The sequence below is a fragment of the Anomaloglossus baeobatrachus genome, chromosome 9, assembly GCF_048569485.1.
Source record: "Anomaloglossus baeobatrachus isolate aAnoBae1 chromosome 9, aAnoBae1.hap1, whole genome shotgun sequence".
Lineage (NCBI taxonomy): Eukaryota > Metazoa > Chordata > Amphibia > Anura > Aromobatidae > Anomaloglossus > Anomaloglossus baeobatrachus.
This window is the reverse complement of record NC_134361.1, coordinates 199,180,994-199,203,735: the sequence shown is the minus strand read 5'-3', so window position 1 is coordinate 199,203,735 and position 22,742 is coordinate 199,180,994. Positions and strand designations below refer to the sequence as shown.

Below are 22,742 nucleotides of genomic sequence, written 5' to 3'. Positions count from 1 at the left end.
CACAGTTGTGTATACGGTGTATAAAGCCGGGCGCCACAGTTGTGTATACGGTGTATAAAGCCGGGCACCACAGTTCTGTATACGGTGTATAAAGCTGGAGTGCCATAGCTCTGTATACGGTGTATAAAGCCGCAGGTCTGTATTCTGAGTACTGCAGATCACATCCTATTAACTACAAATACTGGGTGTCGGACCACCGCTGATTCACCGATCCTAAGAATATTATTCATATGTTCTGTACAGCCCTTTTTAAAGGGAAGGTGCCATCAGAAAATGACTTGTTTTTTTAAATCAGGCTTTTGTATTATTAAATGTATTTTTAACATTTTGGTAATTTTTTCTTCATATTTTTTTTTTTTCAATTAAATCTTGCAATTTTCACAACAGCCATCGCGGTTTATTTAGACTCTAACTTCCTGTTGTATCAGGAGATTCACATGTACATTAGCAGCAATGTAACAGACCCTATCTTTTGTACTGAAGCAGCTAATGAGCGTGTGCAATAGTCATTATGAAGGGAGGTGGAGCAGGGTCAGCTGTAACATTGCCTATTGTGATTGGTGGATTTTCTATTATCAGCTGTGGATAGAAGTGTTATTTGTCACTGCATTGTAACCCTGTCTCTGGTGATAATGAGACTGCTGAAAAAGTACCTTTTACTACAAAAAAAAACCCCACTTTATTTTCGTAATGAAGTTATAAAAATATATATATATATATATATAATTTTTTCATACCTATTATTACAATTTTTTTTTCATGCCTGTAATACAAAAAGTTATAAAATCAAATATTTTGTATGAAAAAAAATATTTTCATTTTCTATAAAAAATAATTTTTTCATTTTTTTTGTAGTGCAAGTATGAAAAAATATATAAATAAAATATTTTTTTTTCAAACCTGTACTACAAAAAAATTATAAAATTTTTTTTGTAGAAAATGTATGAAAAAAATATATATACAATTTTTCTTTCATACTTTTTTTTTATAAAAAAAATCTATCACAATTTTGTAGTACAGGAATGAAAAAAATGATAGATAAAATTATATATTTTTCACACCTGTACTATAAAAATTCACTGAAAAAAATATATATTTTGTTTGTAGAAAATGTATGAAAATAAAATCTTGGGTTTATATATTTATATAGATTTTTTTTTTTTTTTTTTTGCAGTAGTTAAAAGGTTTGGGGGAACAAAAATTCCAGAATGTTTAAAAATGCATGATACCTGATTTAAACAGTAGATCACCTTCTGATTCTGGGTTTTACTTAAAGGAAGATAGTAGTCAACAAGAATATTCACTATGTGAAGGGAAATTAGAACAATTTTTTTCACATGACGGTTTCATTATATTACTATAAAACGTTTACGCACTAACTGTGACTCTTAAAGGGAATCTGTCAGCGGATTTTTGTCATGTAATCTAAGAGCAGCATGATATTGGGACTGAGACACTGATTTCAGAGATGTCACTTATTAGGCTGTTTAAATACAAGTGTTTTATCAGCAGGAGATTATCACTGACGAATTAGTCCTGATGAGATCTGATTCACTCAAGCCCCCAGCAGTGAGTAGCAGCTCACTATCAATATACAGTGTATACAGGGATCTGTGGCGTGGGCAGGGGCAGCTTTTTAAGCTCTGGGTGCAGCAGTTGTGACACATCGTCGGAATCAGAGTCTATGCTCCTACATCATGCTTCTCTCAGATGAGGTAGCAAGAAACTGGAAACGGATTCCCTTAAAGACTGAGCCTTACGGGTATTTTAAGAGTCATTCATTGCCCTGATGAAATGATGATCATGGCTTTAACCAATAAACATTTTAAATCCTCAGCCGTCTTCCTCCAGTTTATTGCTGATGCATTGCTGTGGCTCTCAAGGCTTGCTGGGACATGTAGTATCACAACAGCTGGAGAGTCCCTTATCTACTGTTGGTCAGCCCAAGTCCAAATGTCTTCCAGTGATAAGGGGCACACGTGGCAGGCGCTTCCTCCCGAGGTGGCGGTGGTCTGGAGACACGTGGCACTGTTGACTTCAGGTATCCTCGTCTGTTGCGTTCTGCTTGGATATCAGTTTTGATCTGCATGGACAAAAAAAATATATATTTTTTCTAATTCGCTGTTTTGTAAAGTGACTTTCAGATTCCTAAGTATTTTTCACATTTTTGGCCTTCTGCACACACTTTGTATATACTCCTAAACACTAAAATTGCAACACCTAGAAGAAAAAGTTGTGGAATTATGGAAACCTCAAGATATATAGACATGTACCATATATACTCGTGTATAAGCCAACCCGAGTATAAGCCGAAGCCCCTAATTTTACCACGAAAAACTGGGAAGACTATTTACTTGAGTATAAGCCTAGGGCGGGAAATGCAGCAGCTACTGGAAAATTTCAAAAAATATATACCAATAAAATTGTGCCCCATCCATGTCTCCTGTAGTAATGTGCCCAATCTAGTCTCCTCATTAGTAATGTGCCCAATCTAGTCTCCTCATTAGTAATGTGCCCCATCCTTGTCTCCTCCTCTAGTAATGTGACCCATCCTTGTCTCCTCCTCTAGTATTGTGACCCATCCTTGTCTCATCCTCTAGTAATGTGACCCATCCTTGTCTCCTCCTCTAGTAATGTGACCCATCCTTGTCTCCTCCTCTAGTAATGTGACCCATCCTTGTCTCCTCCTCTAGTAATGTGCCCCATCCTTGTCTCCTCCTCTAGTAATGTGACCCATCCTTGTCCCCTCCTCTAGTAATGTGACCCATCCTTGTCTCCTCCTCTAGTAATGTGACCCATCCTTGTCTCCTCCTCTAGTAATGTGACCCATCCTTGTCTCCTCCTCTAGTAATGTGACCCATCCTTGTCCCCTCCTCTAGTAATGTGACCCATCCTTGTCTCCTCCTCTAGTAATGTGCCCCATCCTTGTCTCCTCCTCTAGTAATGTGACCCATCCTTGTCCCCTCCTCTAGTAATGTGACCCATCCTTGTCCCCTCCTCTAGTAATGTGACCCATCCTTGTCTCCTCCTCTAGTAATGTGACCCATCCTTGTCTCCTCCTCTAGTAATGTGACCCATCCTTGTCTCCTCCTCTAGTAATGTGACCCATCCTTGTCCCCTCCTCTAGTAATGTGACCCATCCTTGTCCCCTCCTCTAGTAATGTGACCCATCCTTGTCTCCTCCTCTAGTAATGTGACCCATCCTTGTCTCCTCCACTGGTTAAGTGACCCATCCTTGTCTCCTCCTCTAGTATTGTGACCCATCCTTGTCTCCTCCTCTAGTAATGTGACCCATCCTTGTCTCCTCCTCTAGTATTGTGACCCATCCTTGTCTCCTCCTCTAGTAAAGTGACCCATCCTTGTCTCCTCCTCTAGTAATGTGACCCATCCTTGTCTCCTCCACTGGTTAAGTGACCCATCCTTGTCTCCTCCTCTAGTAAAGTGACCCATCCTTGTCTCCTCCTCTAGTAATGTGACCCATCCTTGTCTCCTCTAGTAAAGTGACCCATCCTTGTCTCCTTCTCTAGTAATGTGACCCATCCTTGTCTCCTCCTCTAGTAAAGTGACCCATCCTTGTCTCCTTCTCTAGTAATGTGACCCATCCTTGTCTCCTCCTCTAGTATTGTGACCCATCCTTGTCTCCTCCTCTAGTATTGTGACCCATCCTTGTCTCCTCCTCTAGTATTGTGACCCATCCTTGTCTAAGGGGTGTGTGTGCCTGCAATCCACAAGAAGCAGGTATGAGGACACCGCAGGAACGGAGGATAGGTGAGAATAATTTTTTTTTGGGACTCTCACTCTAGTATAAGCCAAGGGGGGGCATTTTTAGCATAAAAAAAGGTCTGAAAAACTCTGCTTATACAGTAAAGGATGAATAAATGGAGAAAAAGTTTAAAAACATCTCTATTAATTCAGTCTGGAGTGTGACCGCCATGTGCAGAAATCTCCGCACTTATAGCTGTGGCTGATATCCAAGAGGCTTAGGAATGCTCTGAGGAAAATCATCAATATCCCCTGCTGACAGCTCCTTTTGTAATCACGAATGACGTCCCTGATGTGCTCGATGGGAGACAAGTCTGGAGACGCTGCAGCCATGGGAGGATGTTTAGACCACGTTGTGGTACAAGCAATATGGTATCGTCTTGAAAAATGGCCGCACCGCTGGTTCCACCACCAAATTAATGTAACACTGAGTTGTTAGTGGACCTGGGGTGAAGACTAGAAGAGTCCGACTACCAGCCACCCCCACCCTACTGATATAACCCACCTTCCTGCGCCTCCCGACCATTTCTGCCAGCTGCTGATCGGTCATGCAAACAGCAAGATCTCTTCTGGTTCCCGGCAGGGTTCCGGTTCCATCCATGGGGCCACGCGTGGACTGACTGCAATACATAAAAAGAAAACAATTTCTCGTTTCCAAGATTACCCATTCCAAGTTGTCTGTGTAGTACGGGAGGATAACTCACATGCCGTCTTTACACACAACCGGGAGAGTCTCCAGATTTCGCGCCAGGGCACATTGAGCGCTGCTGGCAAGGTTGCCGGTTATAATGTCATCCAACGTCTTTCCAGGGAAGAAATTCATTATGGTCGGTGCAATCTGTGAAAGTGATCATATCCTTTAGAATTTCAGATTTTTTCAAGTGTCCACTGAGCTTACAGTGTCACCAGCAGGTTGTACAGAGATACAAAGAGACTGGAAGAGTCAAAGAAAAGGCTGAGAAGTGGATGTCCTTTGGCCACATCCCACATTGATGACCGCTTCATCAATGCCCTACAGAGCCGGAGGGTGAAGGCCACACAATTCCAGGCACATTTGAGAGGCACCAAGTGTCTCGTTGTACCATTCATAACCATTTACATCAGCGTGGTCTGTGTGTCAGTTCTGCTGCTCTTTAAGCAAATGCTCTGGTGGAAAAGTTGTGCTTTAAAAGCCTTTATTTCTAAAAGTTTATCAACGCGTTTCAGGTTTAGGCCAAGCCCTTCTTCAGGATATTTACAGCATCTTATATTGCTTCTGACCTTGAAACGTGTCGATTAACTTTTCCCAATAAAGATCCTTAAACAAGGGTGTAAAATAACACAAGAAGGTGAGCGACCACCCTCTCTCAGGGTGACGGTGGGGGTCGTTACCCATACCCTGTCCTGCCTGGTGATATTATCACAAGGAGATTTTTGCAGGCATCCCTAATTGTCATGGCGGCATCAGGATCTGTGGAAACTCTGCCTGCTAACTTCTTTGATGTCTGTGATCAGTGCAGTGAGACGCGGGCGTTGACCCACAGACGTAAAGAGCTAGCAAGAGTTAATCTCTGCTGGGCTGTCTCTTTTGATCACATGCTGTGGGGGAGCCACTCACGTTCTCTCTTTCGCTCTCCTCCAATATATGCTGGCTGGGCTAGTCGATTAGTGCCAGCTATAGCTTCTCTATCCTGGTCTGGTGAGGTGTGATCCAGAGTTACTGGTGGTTGTTGTGTGTTATTGCTGTGATGTCTTTTTGTTTCTGCCTTCCTGCTCTTGCTTTTCTCCTTTCTGGGAGTTTGCAGTGTGTCTGAGTTTTTTGGTTTTCCCCCTGTCTGTCTTAATCTATGTTTCCATCACATTTCTGCCCCTTCCTTCCCTCGGTGGGGTAACAGATTAGATCTGGTCAGGAGAAAAGTAAGTCACGGGACTCGGACATCTCCACCTTCAGGGGTAATCTGAAGGATAGGGATAGCCTAGGGTCCCCTAGCGTGAGCAACAGCATAGGAGCCCCCTACAGATCCAACGTGATAGATATACAAAGCTGTTTTATGAGCAATTTTAATCTCATTGTATATTGAGCTTAAAAGTGATCATCGAGGACGAGTTTTGTTGGACCAATCGCTCAAAGTCCTAAAAACTGTTTCCACAAATCTGCAGCAGTTTGCTCTTGTTTTTTTTCGGGGGGGGGGGCGCAAGAAGAATGCAGGTGGGATAATGCATGGATAGGGAAAATATATTCTCCCTTTCATAATACGTGTACCCCCCCCCCAGGAGTGCTCTCTTACCTCCTCACTTTTTGGGCTGAGCAGGATAGCGATGAGGGCATCCTCTCGGGCACACGCGATGTTCTGCAGTGAGCGCCTGAATCCGGCTCTGTGCAGATATAGTTGGGGAAGCAGAGGATGTTTTCCAATGGCCTCTGAGAAGTGGCGCTCAGCTTGCTGGTATTGCCTGTAAGGGGTGGTCAGAAAGCTTAGAAATGGGACTAAAATGTCCGAAATGCATCCCGTACCCCTGCTCACCTCTGATGCTGAGCCTCGAGTCCTAGCGCATCTAGGAGTTTAGCAATTCGAAGCCTAATACCCCAATCTTCTTCATCCAGGTCAAATGCCTGCTGGTAATCGGCCAGAGCGAAGACGAGCTCCCCCAGCTGGAAGAAACAATCTAAAAAATAGAAAAAGTGTGAGAGAAGAACAGACGGACGAATATCTCCTTCCAAATTTCAGCCTTCGTCTGGGTATACAGCCAATTCTATTCCTGCAATGGTTTTAAAATAGGAAACGAGCGTCCTACCCCCACCTTGTATTAGCACAGGAGGCTGGCTTGACTAATGAATGGATCTATATGGCCAGCCTCCTGTGCTAATACAAGGTGGGGAAGGACGCTCTTTCCTTTTCTGTTTTGGCTGACGCAGAGAAGGGGGCTGGCTTAGCCAATGATTCATAAAGTCCCAATACAAGGAGAAGGAAACTTAGAATTACAGTAATGCTGGACTAGACCTAGGGCAACGCTCCAATCAGGCAGCTTTTTGCGTTCACACGTTGAAGCTGTGTCGTGTATGTTTTTCACCACAACATGTTTTTGCCACGATTTTGGGAAATTGCAGTAAGATGATACTGAAAATGCAAATTGTGAACGCTCCGTTAATGTGATTATTAGCCTTAAAGATGTTATTGTGAGCAACATTTATCATCTATCCACCGGACGAGTAATAAATATATCACTACTTTTCCATTCAAAGGGGGTAAGGAAACCGGAGAGGTTGGGGAAACCCACGCAAACCTTTGGAGAACATACAAACTCCTTGCAGATGTTGTCCTTGGTGGGATTTGAACACAGGACTGTGCTAACCACTGAGCCACCTTGCTAAGCAATGAGACACTGCTAACCACTGAGCCACCATGTTAACCCCTTAACCACCATGCTAAGCAATGAGCCACCATGCCAACCACTGAGCCACCATGCCAACCACTGAGCCACTTTGCTCACAACTGAGCTACTGTGCAAACCACTGAGCTACCATGCTAACGACTGAGCCACCTTGTCAACCATTAAGCCATCATGTTAACTACTGAGCCACCATGTTAACAACTGAACCACCGTGCTAAGCATTGAGCCACTGCTAACCACTGAGCCACCATGCCAACTACTGAGCCACTGTGTTAATTACTGACCCACCATGCTAACCACTGAGCCATCATGCTAACCACTGAGCCACCGTGCTAACCACTGAGCCATCATGCTAACCACAGCCCCCGTGCTAACCACTGACCCACCATGTTAACCACTGAACCACCATGCCAACCACTGAGCCACCGTGCTTCCCTCAATGTATTGTGATCACCAGGTTTCTTGCTCTCAGTCGATAACGCCTACATGATTGAATGCACCAGCTACATTCAGTATATAGTAAATCATTTATCGTCCTGATCTATGGGCATCGCTCACCTCCCCTGTTCATGTAAAGTTCCTTTTTGCTCCTCTGCCCCCTCAGCGCTTTGTTCAGTAACAGCACCCCCTCCTGGTAGAAGCCCTTCACGTAACAATGCACAGCGAAGTCATTGTAGGTGAGAAGTAGCTGCTCTTCAGCCTCAGTATATCGCTCCTTGCCTTCCCCTCCATTGTTGTCTTCTGCATTGCAAAGCATCATGGCACGTACAAAATCATCCACCGCCGGACTGAAGTCCTTCAGCTTCTTGTACACCGTCCCTCTGGAAAAGTATAAAGTGTATTGTCATGGAGCTGGATAGCGATCGACACTTGCAAAGCTGATAATGGTGTCAATACCTTGCAGGTAGAGTCATGGGAAAGCTTCCCACCGCAGAAAGCAGCCGCCCAGCAATTACTATGTACATTGTTTTTTTTATTAGATTATTTATTAGATGATCCTATCTGGATTTAGGGGTAGGGATAGATGACCCTATCTGGATTTAGGGGTAGGGATAGATGACCCTATCTGGATTTAGGGGTAGGGATAGATGACCCTATCTGGATTTAGGGGTAGGGATAGATGACCCTATCTGGATTTAGGGGTAGGGATAGATGACCCTATCTGGATTTAGGGGTATAAAGGAGGCTGTGGACAGAAAAGCGCAAAATAGGGTCTTACCCCGATATATGTGGGGTGGGGAAGGGGGAGTAAACTCACTCACCTGATGTAGTTGTGACAGTCACAACTACTATATGTGCATGTAAAATAAGATCCACGGCTGCAGCCACCCAGTGGCAGACATCAGAAAGCAATAGAGAAGGGTGTTCAATTGCCGCGCCAACAGATCACTCATTCAGATGATGAAGACCAATGTCACTTTATTTTCATACAGGTCTACGCGTTTCAGGAGCATCTGCTCCCTTCCTCAGGACCGTCAAGTTAAAAATAACATCAAAGAGATTTGATGTTATTTTTAACTTGACGGTCCTGAGGAAGGGAGCAGATGCTCCTGAAACGCGTAGACCTGTATGAAAATAAAGTGACATTGGTCTTCATCATCTGAATGAGTGATCTGTTGGCGCGGCAATTGAACACCCTTCTCTATTGCTTTCTGATGGATTTAGGGGTAGGGATAGATGACCCTATCTGGATTTAGGGGTAAATGATCCTATTTGGATTTAGGGGTAGGGGTAGATGATCCTATCTGGATTTAGGGGTAGGGGTAGATGAGTCTATCTGGATTTAGGGGTAGCGGTATAAGATCTTATCTAGATTTAGGAGTAGTGGCAGATGATCCTATCTGGATTTAGGGGTAGGGGTAGATGATCCTATCTGGATTTAGGGATAGGGGTAGATGATCCTATGTGGATTTAGGGATAGGGGTAGATGATGCTTCTTCTAGGTCACATTGACCTCAGATATTACCACATGTGCTTGTAAGGAATGGAGACCAGTAATGATGATACCTGAATATGTGATATTCTGCCGATAATGGGTTATTCTCTATAGCAAAACAGATTTTCCTTAAGGCCTCCTGCAGCTGCCCCTGGACCGCCAAGTTCACAGCTTTATCTTTAGCTTCTTCTGCTTTTGCCATCATTTTGTCCCTTAAGCCGAGTGCTTCCCGGCGCTCTGGATCCAATGATAGAGCCGTGTGCACATCCTGATAGCACAACGTGGGCTGGAGGTCATAAACAAGTTATATTAATTATAAGGGCATTCTTGGTGGGTTTTTTTTTTCTCCCAAACATATAGTACCATGGCCACAACAATATAGCCCAGTGCCCATATAGAAATGAATGGAGCTGAGCTGCAGTACCTAAGAATGGCCACTACACAGTGTATGGCGCTGTGGAGCTTTCACTTCTTTCACTGTGTACTTCCCCTCGGCAATGGGACCTTCTATCAGTGAGCAGTGAAGGAGCTCCATTGATCTGATAACTATTAATGATAACCTGTCTTTAGGATAGGTCATCATTAAGTCCTGGACAACCCCTTAAGTTAGAATCTGTCACCAATTTTATGCTGCCCCATTTTAAAGCAGCATGATGTAGGGTCAGAAACCCAGATGCCAGCGATGTGTGTTGTGATCCGGTACCCGTGGAAAATTACAAAAAAATCCCATTAGTAGAAAAACACCAAAAAAAAAAAAAAAGAGTAGTTGGAACCTGGGCTGACCGCAATCCCCTATCTGTCAGACCACACTGGAAGTATCCGTGGAGCATTCCTAAACACCTAGACGCCTCATCACAGCCTGAGAAACTAGCTACGCCTCACAGATAGAAATGAGGAAATCTACCTTGCCTCAGAGAAGTCCTCAAAGGAATAGCAAGCCCCCGACATATAGAGATTATGGTGATGTAGGGAAAAAAACGATACACAGATAGGAAAAATAAGTTTAGCAAAGGCGAGGCCCGACTACTTGGATACAAAAGAAAGAAAAGGAAACTGATTGTGGTCAGTACAAAAACCCTGCAGAAAAATACCAGTCTCCTGATAGTAAAAATGGCCCTGGAGGTCACACGACCTCACCCCCACTATATCAGGTAGTCTTGTAAATAATGGGAAAAATAAAATACCGAAAAGAACACAAAAAATACACAAGTGCAAATAATCAAGTTTGACAGGGAGAATCTCCCTTTTCTTGCAGAACAACTAGCAAAGGGGGAACCCCCATGCTCACCAAACTAGAAAAGCAAATCTTCACCTGCAAGAAAACAGATTCCAAATAAAACAAAAGAAAAACAAACACCCTAAGGTGTAAACCAGGAAGCAAGGCAAAAGCTTGCAAACTTATCTGCAGAGGTCTTGCACAGGGAAACAGGGAAGGACAGAACTCCAAGCCAGGTTCAGAGACTGAGGAAAATTCAACTATCACCGGCGCCAGCAAGGCAAAAAGTGCTCTCCTATATACAACAGGCTTGTCTGCAATAGGACTTCCTTAATTCCCAATTAAAACCGACACCTGTATGAGTCACAGACTTAGACTCAGCTTCACTACCATTCCTGGCCACCAGAGGGAGCTCCAAAACAGCACCCATGCAGACGACATTCACAAGAGATGTGTCACTTACTGGGCTTCTTGCTTTAACTTTAATTTAACAAATTCATCTGCTGCAGCTCTGCTAGTCCATTCAATGATGAGCTCCAGCTGCATAGCCCTAGATATTCATAAGTTCTAGATTTCCCCTTGCAGTTTTCTGCCTATCCACAGTGTAAAAACCAGTCGATCAATGGCAGAGGCAGACTGAGCTCAGCTCTCAGAAAACTAGCAAAGTTGCAGCAGATAAACCAGTTATTTTATCAAAACTGCAGCAAGCAACTTAGTAAGTGAAACATCGCTGGAATCAGTGTCTGTTGCTCTGATTCAGATAAAAAAAACTGACACTTCCTACCAGACAAATGTGAACAGGTGCATACTAAACATGAAACATACTCTAACAAATATACAGCTGCACTCTGAAACACTAAGTCATGGAACCAGCAAAAAGAGATACGTCTAGATGCTGGCTGACACTTCACACATTCAAAAAGACCAGGTTTACGTAAGCCCAGCAGCCAGCGTCAAGGCGTATCTCTTATGCTGGTTCCCTACCTAAAGCCTCTACCAGAGCTGAACAGCCTACAATTTTATGGGCGGCCAGGAACCTGCTACTAGGAGATTACAAATCGCCTTAACCTAGTGGAAACAAGTGCTCAGTCAGAACGTAAAATCCTTTTGTTACCTTGTTGAGCTGATCATACAGCCTGGCACGTGCTGCGTAAATGTCCGGATCACCTTGTTCTTCTTCCAGCTGTTTATTCAGTAGGTGGATGCATTCTGCGTATCTTCCCAATGCGGCCAGACAAGAAATACTGTCAGAAAACCAGCAAAGTGATGGTGATTAATATCGTGTAAAGATGATTTGTAGACCGGTCAGCAGGGCTCATACAGGCAGCATAATCTGGAAACCCAATAAGGCTGCTTTCACACATCAGTTTTTTGCCATCAGGCACAATCCGGCAAAAACATGAAAAAACGGATCCGGTGTCTGTTGCTGCCAGATCCGTTTTTTCCCCCATAGTCTTTCATTAGCGCCGGATTGTGCCGGATGACCTTGCATTTCATCTGTGTTTTGCCGAATCCGGCAAAATTTACTGGTCCGGTGGCCGGATGAAACGTTGCAGTGAGCCTACTTTCACACATCAGTTTTTTTCCATCAGGCACAATCCGGAAAAAAACAGATAAAACGGATCCGGCGCCGGATCAGTTTTATCCCCATTGATTTGTATTAGTGCCGGATTGTGCCTGATGGCTTTGCGTTGCATCCGGCTTTTGCCAGATCCGGCGTAAATGGCTAAGGCTGCTTTCACATCTCCGGTTTTTCCTGTGCGGCACAATCCAGCACTTTGCAGAAAAAACGCAACCGTTTTTTTTTTTTGCCGCCGGTTGTGGTTTTTTTGCATAGACTTTCATTAGTGCCGGGTTGTGCCGCATGGCCTTGCGTTCAGTCCGTTTTTTGCCGGATGCGGCTTATTTAGCCGATGCGGTGGCCGGATCGAACGTTGCCTGGCACGTTTTTTTTGTCTGGCAAAAAAAAAAACGCATCACGTTGCATCCGGCCTATGCAGCGCATTTTCCAATGCATGTCTATGGACGCCGGATACGGTGCGATGCGGCAAAAACCGCATCCGGCCGCCGCATGTGGCTTTTGCCACTGCGCATGCTCGGGAGCGTGCCGCAACCGGAAAAAAACGGATGGGCCGCATGTAAAAACTTATGCAAAGGATGCGTTTTTTTCGCCGCATCCGTTGCATAGGTTTTACAGCCGGATTGAGCCGCAGTGCTCAAACCGGATGTGTGAAAGCAGCCTAATGCGGCGGCCGGATGGAACGTCTCTTGTAACGTTTTTTGTCTCTGACAAAAAAACGCATCGCGCCGGCGTGATCCGGCGTAATCTACAATGGAAGCCTATGGATGCCGGATCCAGCGTAATGCAGCAAAAAACGGATGCGGATCCGTTTTTGTAAACTGAGCATGCTCCAAAGTATTGAAAAAAACGGATCCAGCAAAAAAAAGGACAAAACGGATGCAAAAATGGATGCGCCGGCGCCGTACGGCGTGTTTTATAATGGAAGCCTATGGACGCCAGATCTGGCATAATGCGGCAAAAAACGGATCCGGCCTCCAGATCTGTTTTTTTTTAACTGAGCATGCTCAGTATCACACCGGATCTGCCAAAAAACTGAAGGAACTGATGGAAAAAAACTGATCCGTTTTTTCCCCGGATCCGTCGCATCAGGTTTTTTTAGCCGGATTGTGCTTGGTGCCAAAAAACTGATGTGTGAAAGCAGTCTAAGGCTATGTGTCCACGGTAGAATGTTGCTCCGTATTTTTCTGCATGAAAATCCGCGGCTTTCCCGCAAAATCCGCACCTTTTCAAAGGTGCGGATTTGCCGCGGATTTACCGCGGATTTTGGTACGGATTTTTTTTTTTTCCCCAATTCTAAAGCCAAAATCCGGATCAAAATCCGCAACAATAATTGACATGTTGCAGATTTTTCCGGATCAAAATCCGCACCAAATCCGCCGCGGAAAAATCCGCAGCATGGGCACAGCATTTCCAAAATGCCATAGAAACGGCTGGGAAGTGCCGCTGCTGCAGATTTTCGGGAAATCCGCGGCTTTTCCGCAAGAAATCCGCGGCAAAATCCGCACATTTTCCGCAGCGTGGGCACATAGCCTAAGGGTTCATTCACACCATGCATGAATTTGCATAGGTGCTATTTAAAAAAAAAAATGGAGGATACCAAGTCTCATTAAAGAGACCGAACTCAGTATGGAAATTTACAGTATATGGGCGACAGTATAGGGATATGTCTTAACTATTGAGTTTAACTTTGCTAGTGGGAAAACTTACAAAATCAGCAAGGGATCAAATACAATAATTATTTCCTTCGCTGTATACCCTTAGGCTATGTGCCCACGCTGTGGATTTTGCCGCGGATTTACCGCGGATTTTCCGAAAATCTGCAGCAGCGGCACTTCCAAGCCATTTCAATGGCATTTTGGAAATGCTGTGTCCATGCTGCGGATTTTTCCGCGGCGGATTTGCCGCGGATTTTGATGCGGAAAAATCTGCAGCATGTCAATTATTTGTTGCGGATTTTGGTGCGGATTTTGGGTGTAAATGGGGAAAAAAAAAGAAATCCGCATCAAAATCCGCGGCAAATCCGCGGGTGCGGATTTGCCGCGAAAGTCGCGGATTTTCATGCAGAAAAATCCGCAGGTACATTCTACCGTGGACACATAGCCTTAGACAGATTTTTTGGTGAATGTGTGGGTCCTCTCACCTGTGCATGTGACATTGTCTGTTCTGAGGCTGCACCTCTGCGGCGCGGGTAAAACACTCCAGGGCGTCCATGTGACAGTTCTGTTCTAGTAACCGCTGCCCCTGTACGTGTGATTTAGGAACAGTAACTACATTTAATTACATTGAAGCAATGGTTTGGTTATTATCTATTTTTATATTCTTCCTGCAACCAATCACCGGGCATAGGATATTACATTATTGTAACGCTCGCCGCTAAAGATGGGGTTGCGGCGAACAAAAGTGGACCTACTGGACCACAGGAGGACCCGGGGCCTACCCTTTAAAGGGAACCTGTCAGCAGAAATTTCGCAATTAAACTAAAAGACTCCCCCTCTGCAACTCCTGGGCTGCCTTCTAGAAAGGTTCCTCTTGCTACTGGCCCCCTTTCAGACCTAAATAACAACTTTATAAAATCTTACCTTTTGGTATGCTAATGTGGTTTTATGGCCACGGGGGCGAGCTGTTTTTCGTCCGTTATTCGCCCTCCTGCCGCTGTTCGCCGTCCCCCATTGCTCATTTACATACATGAGGACGCCGCTCTCATGTAACGCAGTTCTCCCGCAGTCTCGCGCATGCCCAGTGGCACTATCGTGGGACTGAGCACTGTGCAAAGCGTGATCGCTGGTGAGGTTATTGCGCAGGCGCAAGATTATGGGCGAATGTCATCAGCAGCATCATCCAAGTACCCGCCCATAATCTCGTGCCTGTGGATGATATGGCCAGCACTTGCGCACAACAGTGCTCTCAGAGAGAGAACCGCGGGCACGAGATTATGGGCGGGTACTTGGATGACGTTGCTGATGACATTCACAGCGCCGCCCATAATCTCGTGCCCATGGATGATATGGCCAGCGCTAGCACATAACGGTGCTGTCAGAGGGAGAACCGCGGGCACGAGATTATGGGCGGGTATTTGGATGACGCTGCTGATGACATTCACAGCGCCGCCCATAATCTCGCACCTGCGCAATAACCTCACCAGCGATCACGCTTTGCACAGTGCTCAGTCCCGCGATAGTGCCACTGGGCATGCGTGAGACTGCGGGAGAACTGCGTTACATGAGGGCGGCGTCCTCATGTATGTAAATGAGCAATGGGGGACGGTGAACAGCGGCAGGAGGGGGGATAACAGACGAAAAACTGCCCGCCCCCGTGGCCATAAAACCACATTAGCAAAAAGGTAAGATTTTATAAAGTGTTTATTTAGGTCTGAAAGGGGGGCCAGTAGCAAGAGGAACCTTTCTAGAACGCAGCCCAGGAGCTGCAGAGGGGGATTCTTTTAGTTTAATTGCGAGATTTCTGCTGACAGGTTCCCTTTAATGGGGCAGAGTCCGGGACTATGGCAGCTGACCCCCAGGACAAGGATGGACACAGGTGCCGACATGCTGAGTCACTAGGGTTGACAGGGACCACCAAAGGCAGATGGACAGGCCAGGACAGACAGGCGGACTCACTAACAAGGCTGGGACCATCGGGATGGCTGAGGCAGATGACACGGCCAGGACAGACAGGCAGAGTCTCTAGCAAGGCTGGGATCACTGGAATGGCTGAGGCGGATGGCTCAACCAGGACAGACAGGCAGAGTGTCTAGTGAGGCTAGGACCACCAGAATGGCTGAGGCAGATGGCACAGCCAGGACAGACAGTCAGAGTCTCTAATACACACATGGCAGGACGGACGGGACAGGCAAGGGAACCTGACAACTAACTAGCTCGAGCACAGAACGCTAACTAGCTAAAGTAGGGCGTTGATCAGGCACCTTCCCTAATGGGAGAGTGCCCTAAGTACCCAGTGCCTCTCAGCAATAGGTTGAGAGGCACTTACTGGTAGTGACACGCTGGCCATATAAGAGAAGGGCAGCAGTGCACACGCATGCGTTAGTAGAACTCCCGGAGGCCCTGTGCCACATGCACAGGCCCCGAGAGGCGGAAGAAGGAGGCACCAACGTGGAGGAACGCAGGGACGCTGGGCAGTGTGGAGGGAGCAGGCCACGGTGGAGAGTAAATGCGTGTCCCTGCGGGAAGGAGAGTGAGGGATGCAGGGGTGCCACCGCTACAATTATGGACCCAAATTACCTGGAGGTAATATGTTAGAGCCAGCAGCTCTACATGTTCTTTTTGTGGGGACGCTATGGAACAAGCCTTCTTCAAGTTGAGCGCTGCTGACTGGAAGTCATCGATCTGGAGGAACGCTTCTGCTCTTTTTGCGTACAACTCTACCTATGGTATCATGAAATAATACAAGACAATCATCAGGAGGCACTAAAAAATAGAGTAAGACCCGTTACCACCAGAAGTGCTGGCAGAAAGACGGATCATCGTACCTTCTCTGGACACAGGTAAATGGCTTTTGAAAAAGCAGTTATAGCCCTTTCCCATTCCTTCTGGGCCAAGGATTTCAGACCACGATCATAGCTGTAAGGACAAAATTATACACGCATGGATCCAATAGTGCAAAGTAGAAAACGAGCTGCAGTATGTGCAACCACCCAACAGAGGCCATCATGGCATACTCCACTGCATTCACACATCCGTGTGTTACCATCCAAGAGAAAGAGACTGATTCTTTTTCTCAGGTTGATCCATTTTTTTAACTGTCTGAACTCTTTTTATCCATTGACTTTTAGCCATGGATCAGTTAAAAAAAAAAGACTGTAACCTCGAATGGAATTCTGGAGTATAAAGTCTGCCTTCCGTGTTCCATCCGGATCCCCATAAACATTAGTGGTTGAGTATGATGAGAATAGGACATGCTCTGAGACTAATGGATCGGACACACGGATCAGTGTATGGATCAATGAAATTCTATGTGACTATCTGTGTCACGCCAGGTGCCTGGGGACTCCCAGTGAGCGGCGCAACACAGAGGGAACACAAAGGTAGCACAACAACAGAAGGCCCTGGCGCTAGGGAGAGGGGAGTGGGGTCACCTCCTACCACTCACCTAAAGCTGATCCCTACACTCCCTAATATCCCTAGACAAGTCCTTTCCCCATGCGAGGTCACGTGCCTAGGCACTCGTTGGTCCTGAACTAGTGAAGGCCAGCGAGACACTACAATAAAACAACACTAGGAAGGAAAGACAAACATGAGGAAAGACACAACAAATAACTCCCCTTAGCTTCTCTAGCAGGAACTTCTCAGCTGCAACAGAAGCAACACCTCAGCTTCTCCAGAGAAAGGCTCTTTCAAAGTGGACAGCATAAGTATGAGCTATAGCCGGAATAAAGAGGTGTGAGGAGCAGATGTTTAGCGGAAGGGAGTGGGCGCAGCTGAGGTTATGACCTGTTAGATTACTGCAGAATAGAAATTAACGGGACCTTATCCCCATGAGCCATCACAAGCCTGGGCCTTTGCTGGCACTAAACTCACCCTGACAAGAGAAGGCCAGCAAGATGCTAGTCTTGCCACTGCAATAAGAGAACACAAGGAAGTTAAGGCAAACAGATGGGGAAAACACAACAAAAAGCACTCCTTGATTTCTTCAGAAGGAAACTTTGCAGCTGCAACAGAAACAACACCACAGCTATGCAGAGACAAGTTCATTTAACATGGTCAGCATAGGTATGAGCTATAGCCAGCATGGGGAGGAGTTTAAATCGGATATTTATAGCAGAAGGGAGTACCTGCAGTTGTTAGATCACTGCAGGATAGAAAGGAACCTTAATCCTTTCAATACCAGATGGAATTAAATATGCTCCAACTCAGGGTGAACAATGAGCGTGCACTAAAGCAGATCTGTGATCAACAATACACTGTGACCTTCTGATACCAGATCCCCCCGAGATCAAATTAGGCCATAACACACTCATGACACATACATAAGCACCATATGGCGGCACACATATCCTACCGCTCAGCAGCCTGTATACATGCTCTGTGCACACAGATCCGCCATGTGCATGGTGCCTGAGTTATATATGCCAAGTATATGGATTAGAGAACACCTTCGATATGTCTTACTGTTCCATCATCTTTCCTTGCACAATATCTTCATATGTGGATTTGGCGCATTGATTGTTTTCGCTGCCGACATCTAAAAACACTTTACTGGAACCAAAAATCTTCTTTAGGGATTTATTCCGAGCTTCTTGGAGGTTTTCTTCACTCACTGCTGTGGGGAATAGATCCCTCGTCATCTAATGGAAAATATTGGAAATTGAATGAACCGAGCAGAATGACCAGAAAGACACAATGACTGTCACCCAACCTTACCTCTTCCAGTGCCGGATTATCCATTTCTGCCATTGCCTCCCCCATAAAGGATCTACGGAAAAAAATATACATATATTTTCCCACTGACATGGCTTTATGGGGGCTTCTTTGTCCTCAAAACAATATTAACTTTTTTTTTCTTGGGTGTTTTCCATAAAAGTAAAAAAAAAAATAAAAAAAAATAAAAAAAAAAAAATAAAAACATTTTTTTTTGAAAGATTAGACTTTTAACAGTAAAAAAACAAGAACATTTGATATATCAGGAGGGTCTTAAAGGGGTTGTTAAACTACGACTGCTCCATAATTGTCAATGGGTCGAATGGGGGAGAGCTGCAGTACCACACACCACCAGTAGATGGGAGTGGCGCTGCATGTTTGTTTTTTTTGGGTTTTTTTTGGCAAAAAGCAGCCATGTTTTTTTTTGTTTTTTTTTAATTCTGTACGACCCTTCCAATGCTCAGAAAAGCACAATTTAGATCAAAATCTGAAAGGCTTTGGACAATTTTGTTATCAGATTTTACCCCATGGCCATCCTTCATGACAAAAAAAAAAAAAAACAAACTATTTTGGTAGAATTGTAAAATAGTTTTTCCCCATCACTCTTCTCCCAAAATAAAAAAAAAAATAAATAATGTACTATAAATTAAAAATAAAAAAAAATCAAATAAAAAACCACCGATAAGTGAAGTCATAAAACAAGATTCCTAATTTGTCTTTTTTTTGTCTTCGGGTATTGGTTGCCATTTTTCGAACCAAATTCTTAAAAAACGATGTATGTGGGTTGATTAATAAAGCTCCTAATTTAATTTATTTTTTTTGTTTTTTGTTTTTTTTTTTATTTTTTGGGGAGTTTTTTGTAGCAAAAAAAAATTAAAATTAATTAAAAAATAAATTAAAATGTCCTCAACCGCGCAAAACTAAAATTACACAGATTAGTCCATTAGCGGTCTGGAGTAACATTAATTACACAATTATTTTCTTTTTTTTTAAGAAAATAGTGAATGGAACAAGTTTAAAATGCAAAAAAATAAAAAATAAAAAATAATTCAAAAGTAATAAAAATGTCTTCAACAGCGCAAAAATAAAATTAGACAGATTAGTCCAGTGTGCTGCTGGAGTAAAATTAAGTGCACAATTTTTTTCATTTATTTTTTTTAAGAAAATAGTAAATGAAATAAGTTTAAAAAGCAAAAAAAAAAAGTAAAATGAAAAAAAAAAAATTAATTAACATGTCCTCAACCACACAAAATTAAAATTAGACAGATTAGTCCAGTGGGGGGCTGGAATAAAATTAATTGCACATTTTTTTTATTTTTTATTTTTTAAAGAAAATAGTGAATGGAATAAGGTTAAAATGCAAAATAAAAAAAATAAAAAATAATTAAAAATTAATTAAATGTCCTCAACTGCACAAAAATAAAATTAGACATATTAGTCCAGTGGGGGGCTGGAGTAAAATTAAATGCACAATTTTTTTTTATTATTATTTATTTATTTATTTATTTAAATAGTGAATGGAATAAGTTTAAACCCCCCCCCCCAAAAAATAATAAATTAAAAATTAATTAAAATGTTCTAAACTGCACAAAAATAAAATTAAACAGATTAGTCCAATGGGGGGCTGGAGTAAAATTAATTGCACAATTATTATTCAGGTTTTTTTTCTAGAAAATAGTGAATGGAATAATTTTAAATTGAAAAAAAAAAAAAAAAAAAATCGGGATCAGAATTTTTTTTTCTATTCATGGCTAAAAAAGTTAATCAACATGGATATAGCTGTCCAAAAATGGTGCAAATGAAAAATACAACTAAGCCAACAAAACCAGATTAAAATAAAGCCTAAAATGAGTAAAAAAAAATCCTCTAATTCCGTACCTTAAAGAATTAAAATCGGCCTTCTGAGAAATCTCTTGCAAACTTTGGCTTTGTATCGGAAAAACATTGCAGCCTGCTTGGTCGGCAGCCGCACATTAAGTGGAGTTTACAATTCTTGGTGACTAAGCAACAACTGAGGGTGGAGCTCGGGATCCTTGGCAGTTTGGCAAGAGGCCATTCATTGTGTCATGTGCCTCTATTATTCTCCCTCTGCTTGTGGGGCCATACACAGACACACAATGCAAAAGTTTAGTCAACTTCTCCCCTTTTTATCTGATTTCAGGTGTGATTTTCATATTGCCCACACCTGTTACTTGCCACACATGACTTTAAACGAGCATCACTTGCTTGAAACAAAGTTGTTTAACCACAAAAAGGAAAAGGTGTCAACAATTTTGTCCGACAATTTTTTACGATTTTATGTGAAATTATGTCCAATTTGCCTCTTTTTCTGTTTTGTTTTTTTTTTGTCTTGTTCCAATACACACAAAGGAAATAAACATGTGTATAACAAAATGTTTAATTGCAATAATTTTCTGGAACGTTTTCTAGGGTGCCAACACTTTCGGCCATGACTGTATACACTGTGTACTTATTAGGCAAATGAGTATTTTGATCACATGATAATTTGTATACATGTTGTCCTACTCCAAGCTGTATAGGCTTGATGGGAATATATTTGGTTTTTATTAAGTTGCCTAATAATTCTGCACAGTAATAGTGACCTGCACAAACAGATCTCCTCCTAAGATAGCCAAATCTAAAAAAAACCCCACTCGAACTGCCAAAAATATTAAGCTTTGATATTTATGAGTCTTTTGGGTTGATTGAGAACATAGTTGTTGATCAATGATAAAAAAAATCCTCTAAAATACAACTTGCCTAATAAGTCTGCACGCGGTGTATATACATATACTAGATGGTGGCCTGATTCTAACGCATCGGGTATTCTAGTATTTATTGTGTAGTTAATGTATAATTTTTGAGAAAAATCCTGTGTATGCAATCTGGTGTAGGCAGGCTCCCGGTATAGGCACCATCCAGAATGTTTCCTAAGGTGTCCCTTGTAGCTGTCCGTTGTCTGCTGCGCCTGGGCGGCGTCCGCTCCGCTTTTCCACTGTGGCCGGCGGTGAGTTGCAGGCTGTGGCGTTGGGAGGTGTGGGTTGGCCTGGTATGTGGGCTGATTCTGTGATGTGGCCCCATGCTGGTATGTGCCCCCATCGTGGTATAGCCACCATCCTGACATCTGCCCCTATCGTGGTATAGGTAGGATCCTTGTGTATGCAGCATCCTGGTCTGTGTCCCATCCGGGTATAGTCTCCATCCCTGTATGGCCCCCATCCTGGTATGTGGGTTGATGCTAGTATGAGGCCCCATCCTGGTATGTGGCCCCATCGTGGTATAGGTAGGATCCTTGTGTATGCAGCATCTTGGTCTGTGTCCCATCCGGGTATAGTCTCCATCCCTGTATGGCCCCCATCCTGGTATGTGGGTTGATGCTAGTATGTAGCCCCATCCTGGTATGTGGCCCCATCGTGGTATAGGTAGGATCCTTGTGTATGCAGCATCTTGGTCTGTGTCCCATCCGAGTATAGTCTCCATCCCTGTATGGCCCCCATCCTGGTATGTGGGTTGATGCTAGTATGTAGCCCCATCCTGGTATGTGGCCCCATCGTGGTATAGGTAGGATCATTGTGTATGCAGCATCTTGGTCTGTGTCCCATCCAGGTATAGTCTCCATCCCTGTATGGCCCCCATCCTGGTATGTGGGTTGATGCTAGTATGTAGCCCCATCCTGGTATGTGGCCCCATCGTGGTATAGGCAGGATCCTTGTGTATGCAACATTCTGGTCTGTGTCCCATCCTGGTATAGTCTTCATCCTTGTATGGCCCCCATCCTGGTATGTGGGTGTCTGTGTAGGGCGGTGTTTGTGTTGCACGGTATGTGTGTATTGCGTTCTGTGAGTGTTGTGGTGCGTATGTGGGGCGATGTGCGTGTGTTGTGGGGGTATGTGTTTTGTGCGGTGTGTGTGTCGCGGGCGGAGGAGGGGACGCTGCGCTCACCCACTGCTCGGGTCCGGCTGCTGCTGCTGCTCGGTGGTGGCTCGAGCGGTGGGCCGGATCCCGGGGACTCGAGCGGCGTTCCTCGCCCGTGAGTAAAAGGGGGTGGTTTGGTTTAGGGATATTGTCCGTGACGCCACCCACGGTTGTGGTGAGGTTGTGACACCACCGCTGCTCTGGACGGGGATCGCAGGTTACGGGGCCTGGTGAGGTGCAGGGTCGCGGGGGGCAGCGCTGTGCCGCACGGCACGGTGGTACTCACTCAGCCAGTAATTTACACGGAGTCTCTGGTCAAACAAACGGCTGGATGGACGGGTCCCACAGACGGCTGCGGTGTTTTCCCCTGACCCCAGGTTGGTAATGTAAGTCCTTTCCTTCACCTTCGTGTACGCTCCTCCTGTGCTCCAGTTTCCAGCTGGCTCCCCGGTTCGGTACCGGACGGGGCCACTACCCTGTCCCGGCTACCTACGGTTCCACCAAGACTGTCTTCCCGGCTCCTGCAGACGGCCACTACAGTCTGCCTCACTGGCTACACGAGGGACCTAGGCTCCAACCTAGGCCCCA

General features: G+C 44.4%; 1 protein-coding gene across 2 annotated transcripts; it reads right to left on the bottom strand.

The window, feature by feature from the left end:
• Positions 1 to 1,086: 1,086 nt before the first annotated feature.
• TTC16 (tetratricopeptide repeat domain 16) lies at positions 1,087 to 22,520 on the bottom strand. Of its 2 annotated transcripts, none has more exons than XM_075322854.1 (14): positions 22,441 to 22,520; positions 18,243 to 18,294; positions 17,991 to 18,166; positions 16,352 to 16,442; positions 16,104 to 16,247; positions 14,009 to 14,109; positions 11,401 to 11,530; positions 9,142 to 9,356; positions 7,693 to 7,955; positions 6,267 to 6,408; positions 6,030 to 6,195; positions 4,467 to 4,600; positions 4,268 to 4,382; positions 1,087 to 2,083 (listed from the first exon to the last, which is right to left on the bottom strand). In XM_075322854.1, exons 2-14 carry the CDS (start codon positions 18,285 to 18,287, stop codon positions 1,925 to 1,927), a joined length of 1,881 nt encoding a protein of 626 aa, XP_075178969.1. In that variant the 5' UTR covers positions 18,288 to 18,294; positions 22,441 to 22,520; the 3' UTR covers positions 1,087 to 1,924. The 2 variants fall into 2 exon arrangements, with proteins under 2 accessions (XP_075178969.1, XP_075178968.1); XM_075322853.1 differs by lacking the exon at positions 22,441 to 22,520 and adding an exon at positions 20,118 to 20,200.
• Positions 22,521 to 22,742: the final 222 nt, after the last annotated feature.

Bases quoted from the DNA above. Each gene is read 5' to 3' on its own strand.
- TTC16 (XM_075322854.1), bottom strand. From the start codon at position 18,287: ATGGGGGAGGCAATGGCAGAAATGGATAATCCGGCACTGGAAGAG. The intron at 16,443-17,990 runs GTAAGACATATC...TTGTCCTTACAG, and splicing joins CAAGGAAAGATGATGGAACA to CTATGATCGTGGTCTGAAAT. The intron at 6,196-6,266 runs GTGAGCAGGGGT...CACCCCTTACAG, and splicing joins CTCGAGGCTCAGCATCAGAG to GCAATACCAGCAAGCTGAGC.